At 37.8% G+C, this 7,824-nt stretch overlaps 1 protein-coding gene across 2 annotated transcripts; it reads left to right on the forward strand.

Annotated features, from left to right (window-relative positions):
* Positions 1–4,023: 4,023 nt before the first annotated feature.
* On the forward strand, positions 4,024–6,445 carry LOC107487705 (uncharacterized). 2 transcript variants are annotated; one of them, XR_008006120.1, is made up of 3 exons: positions 4,024–4,746; positions 4,819–4,921; positions 5,001–6,445. XR_008006120.1 is itself a non-coding variant. In XM_021140803.2 (2 exons), exons 1-2 carry the CDS (start codon positions 4,531–4,533, stop codon positions 4,915–4,917), a joined length of 315 nt encoding a protein of 104 aa, XP_020996462.2. In that variant the 5' UTR covers positions 4,024–4,530; the 3' UTR covers positions 4,918–6,439. The 2 variants fall into 2 exon arrangements, 1 of the variants encoding a protein (XP_020996462.2); XM_021140803.2 differs by having other exon boundaries at positions 4,819–6,439.
* Positions 6,446–7,824: the final 1,379 nt, after the last annotated feature.

The raw sequence follows: 7,824 nt of genomic DNA on the forward strand, positions 1-7,824 counted from the left end.
AAGCAGATAGTCCCTTTTCCCCATCTTGCTGTTCGAGGACGCTACATAAAATCATTTTGTCTGTTCAATTAATGAATGGAACTATGCCAGATATAATTTTTTATTCGGTACAACTTGGACGGACATTTCAAGCATCATGTTTAATTTTAGGATAGTCACTATCCAATCAATTCACATATTATTTTATTTTTAATCTAATTAATTCATCACATAATCTTTTAGTAAATTATATATAGAAAGAAATTAATGTACTTAAGGTTTCAGGATAGTCATTAGTCACTACCCAATCTGAAATATATTTATCTTAGAAATCAAGCTTATCATATCAAATTAATGTGCACAAGGTTTATCCTATAGAACACATAAGGCAACTAAATTACATATTATAGTAACACCAAGCATAACTAATAATAAAATATTATGGCAATTTATTGATTACTTATGCAATTGATTTGTTAATTAGTAACTAAAGATTTTCTAAAGCATTACATGATTTGGACAGGTGGCAATTCAATATTCGGAGACATGGACACGCCGGCTCACGTGAAATCAACTTTTATGGTTTGATCCATGCTTGACATGGATGATGGAAAGGATGCAGTATCATGTGAAGTATACTAGCTAGGTGATGAAGACCCAAAAGTAATGGTACCCAAACAAGGTGCATGCATGTAGGATACACTGAAACACTACCCACGATGAAGATGTATCTATTGAACTCCACATGAATTTTCTGTTTATATAGTTAATGCCATATGGCCTCAACTCTTGCTTTCATCCTATATATTTTTTTAACCAATTTAAGTGATGATGTGCCCTTCAAAATTCAGAGATTTGGTTATGCTTTATTTTTACTCTAGTTTAGTAGCATTTTAACTTTTGTTCCCATGCTTGCAAGTTTTAGAAATTTTTGACACCAAATTCATAAATTAGATTTAGTGTATAGTAAGTCACTACAAGAAAAAAAAGATATGTCGGTACACTCTTTTTTGCCACGCTTTTAAAGTGTGGACAAAAGAAGTCAATGTCCACGCTTTTATGAGGGTGGCGATTGATTAGAGATTTGACTACGTCTTTTTTTGCCACACTTCAAAAATGTGCTGAAAGAGGTCAATGACCACGCTTTTATGAGGGTGGTGATTGATTAGACCTTTAGCCACACTTTTCTTTGCCACGCTTCAAAAGCGTGGCCATAGAGAGTAATAGGTACGCTTTTAAAACGTGCCAATAGAGTTAAGTTACGGTGACATTTTTAAAATCCTGTTGCTATGCTTTTTCTTTGGCACACTTCAAAAGCGTAGCCTAAAGGTATCAATCAGCACGCTTTTAAAGTGTGACTATTTTTTGTTATGGTCAGCTTTTAAAAGGGTACCCATTTTCTACCATATATATATATATATATATATTAATGTTCAGAAACCCTAAATTGTCATACACTCCTCTCTCTCTCTCTCTCTCTCTCTCACTCACGCAGTCACAAACTCCTCTCTCACTCACGCAATCTCATGCTCCATTCTCCTCTCTCCGTCACAGTCTTCTCTGCTGCCGTCCGTCGAAGCCTCATGCCATCCAGCAGTTGCGTGCTCTTAGTTGCAGTTCGTTAGCCTCCAGCCGTTCTCATTGCCCTAGTGTTTTTTCATTCTCAGTGCCTTGGTGTTTTGTCGTTCTCAGCGCTGTCGTGCTCCATCGTAGTTCATCAGCTATCCAATCTTGCAACATCCAGCCTCTTCGCCACCGTCCAGCCTTTTCGCCTCTATCGCTGCATCTTCCAATCTCTTAGGTAGCGTTTGTTTGCAGAGACTAGAACTGAGACTGAGAGACAGGGACTCAGTATTATGTTTGTTGAGCTAGAGACTGGTACTTAAATTTCTGTCTCCGTCTTTAAAATTTCAGTATTTTAGTACCTCCAAAAAGTAGGGACACTGGAGACAGAAAAATTTAAAGACGGGGACAGAAATTTCAATTACAATTTGTACCTAAATTACCCCCATCCAAATTTTATAATTTCAAAATTACCCTTAATGTAAATCTAGGGCTTCTTGATCAACCATCGTGAGTCATCTTCTCATTCTTCTTTACTACAGCCACTGCACGCTCAAGCATTCTTCTTCAAGAACAGCAACCGCGTCGCCACTGGCCTCGCCACCGCTAGGTAAGTAATTTGCCGCTTGCGAGTTCATCTTCGTATCTCCCATCTTCTCATCTCCTCTTTTTCTCCTTCACAGGAAAATCGAACAGCGAAGTTGCCGCCTCTCCCCGATTGCTGTCCACCTCAACCATCAACTCCTCCTTCGAACTGCTCTGACCAGGTTAGTTTTATACAAATGTTATTTAATTTACTGATTCCTTTCATCTTTTCTGTCATGCCGTAATGTTTAATTTGGATTTGTTCGTGACCTAGCATTGGGACTTTTCTCTTCTTGTGATAATCAATTTGATCTGTGGAGATAACCATTATTTTTATAATGCTTAAATCAAATTTGTTTGTATTTGAAAGGTGTATTTGTACTCAGAACCTCTTTGCTTGATTTGTAATTATTTTTGTTAATGGTGTGTAGTAGCAGCATTGAAGTTAAAGAAGTTGTTTGCCTGGTGTGAATTTGTTCGTGACCTAACATAACCCATTTATTTTAGCTTTATAATTAATGAGTTTATGATGTTTACTTCATTTTAAATGCCACTAATTGGATGATTACTCAATTTATTAGCCTAACAACATCTATTTGTTGATTTCATTCTGGATTATACTATTTTTCCCATTTTTTCATGTCTGCGACTACTATTGTTCCATGTCTGCACAGAGCTCTCATTAGCCTAACTCAATTGGACCTTATATTGTATGATTGAATATGTAGTACAAACTTGCAAACAAACTGTTATTAGTTACCTTAGTTTATTCTATTACACTGCACTTGTAAAAATTTTCATGGATAAAGCTGATTCGATTCTAGACCTTATTAAGGTTTCTCATAGTTTGAGAATCATAGTCTGATAAAGTAATTGCTACTTTTTTATGTAAAAATGGTCTAACTAAATTTATTTATATATATTTTTATAAAACATAAGTTGTACTTGATAGAGTGCTTAATCAGATTTAAAGAAGAGGGGGAATCAGTATAACTGAGTGTGATTCATTTCCTAGACATAAGATTTGCAGTGTTTATTTTGAATGTGTAACTCTGGATACAGTCACCTAAAAATAGGAAAATGTTCTTTTACAACAAGCTTGTTTTTAAAGCAAGGGGGAAAATGTATATTTTCTATATCTTTAAAATCTTTTATGCGAGTGTTTACTTCTAAGACGTAAGGATAAAATATTATTTGCTAATCTAGAAGTGTGTATAAGGTTGTAAATTGTAATTCTTCCTGAGTAAGAATATGTACTAGTTAATATATGCTTTACGCATGCAAGTGTGGACCCACTTATACTTGAGAACAGAATTTGCTATGAAAGCAGAGTAAGAAGAAGGATTTTGCATCTAACAATGCAAGTTTGGTATTTTATGTAAGACCCAAAACTTTTGAAAAGTCTTATTATGATCAAGTCTCAAATCAAATGGTTATTTGTAGCCTTAATTTCAGAAATTATTTTATTAAAGATAATTAAGGCAAGTTTTGATTTATTGAAATTGAGACGAGTTATGATCTTTATCCAATTTTATAATTATTGGATTATTTTCTATATTTGAATTATAAAGTTGATAGTTATGAAATAATAAAGATTTTATATGATTTGGATTAGATAAGTAATATTTTAAATATTATTACTGCTATTTTGGAAAATGAAGAAATTAAGTATATTATTTCTAATTTTTGGATTTGGGCATTTTATTGAAAATAATTTGTGAAATTGATGAGTAAATAGTATTTTTCTATATACAAATAGTGTTGGATTTAAATTGGATTTCAATTACTATATTATCCCTATTTTTGAGTGAAATTACCATAATGCCCTTAACCCTAATTTTCAAAATAAAACCCTAAGATCCTACCCGGTAGCCCATTGCTTCCCCATTCCCCAACTGCAGCCAAAACCTTTCTTTTCCTAACTCAGCAGCAGCGTTTCTCTTCCATGAAGGAACGAAAACAGAATAGAGAGGGAGAAGGACTTAGCGCCGCCGGCTGGGTACTGCCGCCGTGATCGCCAGACTGCCGCACGCGAGGAGCTCCGCCGTCGAAGTCGCCCCGTTCATCCCTGCCCAGTCGCGGTTCTGGCACCCATCACCCCATTCCGTCGCTGGAGATCTCGGAGCCGCCGCTCGTTGCTCCATCCTTGTCACCACCACTGCCTCTATGTCTCCCAACGGCGCCACCATCGCTGCCGTGGATCGCGACCAGAGGGGAGCACGAGATCGAGAGAGAGTGAGGCGTGGAGACGGCGTCGCGCGGAGAGGGACTCGTCACTGCCGTCGCGCACAGCCATGTGTCGTCACTGCCGTCTGAACAGTCGCCGTCGCCCTGGGGTGTAGTCCGCCGCTGCCGCCAGTGGGGGGTCACTACTGTGGAACGGAGGTGAGAGAGGGAAGCAAGATGGATTCCCTCCGCTTCTGGTGCTTTGGTTCGCCGCCACTGCCGCCGGAATCCTTGGCCGTCGCTCCTACCGTTGCTCCATTTGGGTTCTGGGTGAGCGCGCTGCCACTGCCTTTGGAAGCCGCTGCTTGGGCCAGGATGCTATGGTGGTTGCTAATGAAGCCGCTGTGGATGGGGCTGCCATGTTCAGTAAATTCTGCGAGTTTCGACACTGAGGTAAGAGTTTTAAGTTTGGTTACTGTTCCTTTGGAATTCCGGGAAGAGTGTTGATAACGCGTGGTTATACAGCTGCTGTTATTAGATATTCAGACCGCCGTTGTCGCCCAAAAGTTATTGATGGAGCTGCTGCCGGGCCGATTTGATGTTGCGGCTGCTTTATTTCGTTAATACAGTGAGTGTTTCTGTTTCGAAAGCCCTGCGCTAGTGTTCTTTTCCGTGTAACAAAGTAATTGTACTGTTAATGGTTTTAGGAGTTAGAATCCAGTTTCCTTGTGCCGTTTGTAGCTGTTTCTGCTTTGAGAGAGCAAGCAGAGCCAGGATTTTGGTTGATCGGTGATTTTGGGCTGAGCGAAAAGGAGTCAGTTAACGCATTTGGGGTTATGGTTTGCGTTTTGAGGTAGGGGTGCTTTCCAAAAACTATGTTTTATGTATTGGAATTATTATATATGGATACTGATGTGAGATATTGTGTATTTGGTGATTGTAATTGCCTTATGTATTATTTGATTGACTCGAATGATTATGGATGTTGGTTTGGCTGAATTGTTGTGCGGCTTTGTGAAATGTAATGTTTTAAAGTTGATTCTTTAAAGATTTGAAATCTGAGTTTAAACCGTTGAGGATTGGTTGGATTGAGCCAATTATTTTAATGAAGTGAAAAGTCGAATGCACTTTCGAATTTAGCATGGTTTATTTTAATTGATTTGGTTTTGGACAAATGATTTGTTATTGAACCGTTTCTTTAAAGCTTTAGAAATGAGTTATATCGATTGATATTGAGTTGATTTTGAAATGGTATCCTTGAGATACGCCACTGAGGCGATTGTTGGATTTAGCTTGCTTTAAATTGATTTCTGGTTTTGAGCTGTTGAAAAGGAATGAGAAATGGTTTAGTTGGGACCCGAACCGGGTGGCAAAAGTCCAAGCTTTAGGGGAGGTGCTGCCAAAATTTCTGCAAAATCCTAGTCTTATTTGAAAAGTTATTTAAAAAAGGGTTAGATTTGAGAAATTGTATTATTTGATTTATCAAGAGGATATTTATGTTTTCAAGCTTAATTTATTTAATGAACCTTATACGTTGAGTTCGGCTTATTTAGAACTGAACTATTTTTACCGTTTGAATCACTAAAGGAAAGAATGATGCTCTAATAGTGATTTTAATATAAAAAGGAGTTTTTAGTGATTTCAAAGGAATCTAGACTTTTGATTGATTAATCAAGTTTGAGGCATTTTGGAAGAGTTAGAAAAATGGGTTCTAAAACGAAACCTGAAAGTGGTTTGATTCAAATGAACCGGTTCCGTTTCAAATGAGTTTATTTCTGGACCGGGTTGGAACTTGTGATTTTGTATGGCCGGTTTTATAGTAAATTCAGTTTTATTTACTTGAACCGAGAAATCTATGATTTTAAGAGTTTCAATGAATCTTAAAGAATTGATATAGATTGACCTTCCCTAAAGACTTGGAACTTTTTCGGGAAACTTTTGTTATAAAATCCCATTGTTGGATGGGTGATTTTGAATGTTCCCAAAATGAATCTTTAACTTTCCATGGTTTTGGAAGTTTTGGAAAGAGAATGCTGAGAGTGGCTTTGTTTTAAAAAGGGAACTCACTTTGAGTAAATTTGGCTTATGAGCCTGAGATGATTTGAGAAGTGAGATCTTTAAAGCCAAGGCTGAAAAGAGTTGAAATTTGATTTCAAAGTGAAATGAATTGAGAAAAAGTGAATTGTGGCTTAAGTGCCAAAGATTTGAGAAAAGTGATTTATGGCTTAAATGCCGGTTTTATGAATTTGATGATGTTGAATATGGAAGTGCTGTTTTGTTATGGGCCGGAAAGGCTGTGTATGATTATGAATATTGGCTGATTCTAGATTGAACCGTGAGCCGGAATAGTTGTGTATGATATTGTTTTATGGCTGATTGCCGAATGAGTTGTGGGCCGTATGGCCGACTATGAATTATGAATTTAAGCCGAATGGCTGAGATGGATGTTGATCCATGGTTGGAACTAAATGAATATATACTTGAGATACCTGGGTAGTAGCAAGGGTTGTGGTTCGTCCCACTTGCTCCAGGTTAGAGACTGTGACGCCTGGGTAGTAGCGGTAGTAGTGGTGATTCCACTCGCTCCAGGTTGAGCTGTTAAACACCCGCCTGGGTAGTAGCCGCAGTAGTGGTTATTCCACTGGCTCTGGGTTGAGCGGGTAGTAGCAATGGGGTTGTAGCTCAAACCTACTTGCTCCGCGAGGGGTGTTTCTGTCCATAGTTAGCTACCAGGACGTGTCGGGTTGGCTATATAACCGACAGATGATATCATCAGCCACTAGGGACATGCATGCATCATATGCATCTATGTGTTATTGTTTGGGTGTGCATATTGTACTTGGTTTGCCTATGTGATTATCTGCTAATTGATCTACTTGCAATAACTGTTTGTTTGTGTTTGTATCTTCCTACTTGTGTTTGCATCTGGAACTCTGTTGGATTGTGGTGGATTGGTTGTGGTTGGATTGTTTGGGCCTAGGGCCGTGGTCGAATGAGATGGATCGATGGTTGATTTCAGTTTTGTGGTTCTGGTTTGGATTAAGATATGAAAGGTTATTTTGGTTCAGTATAGATAAACCTTTTTGAAATGCTTTGATGTTTTGAGGATTGAACAGTTCCTCTTTCAGAAAAGATTTCTGACTTCACCTTTATTGTAAACTGTTGTTTTTGAAAAGAGGCATAAGATGGTTATTAATCACTGGTACGGTTTATCTTCATGTATCCTATTACAGTAATTCCCAAAAACCCTCTACTGAGAACCCTTTCGAGGATGATGTTCTCACCCCAAAATGTATATTTACTATTTCTTTAAAATCTTTTATGTGAGTATTTACTACTAAGACGTAAGGATAAAATGTTATTTGCTAATCTAGAAGTGTGTATAAGGTTGTAAATTGTAATTCTCCCTGAGTAAGAATATGTACTAGTTAATACATGCTTTACGCATGCAAGTGTGGACCCACTTATACTTGAGAACAGAATTTGCTATGAAGGCAGAGTAAGAAGAAGGATTTTGCATCTAGCAATGCA

This window comes from Arachis duranensis, chromosome 1, assembly GCF_000817695.3.
Source record: "Arachis duranensis cultivar V14167 chromosome 1, aradu.V14167.gnm2.J7QH, whole genome shotgun sequence".
NCBI lineage: Eukaryota > Viridiplantae > Streptophyta > Magnoliopsida > Fabales > Fabaceae > Arachis > Arachis duranensis.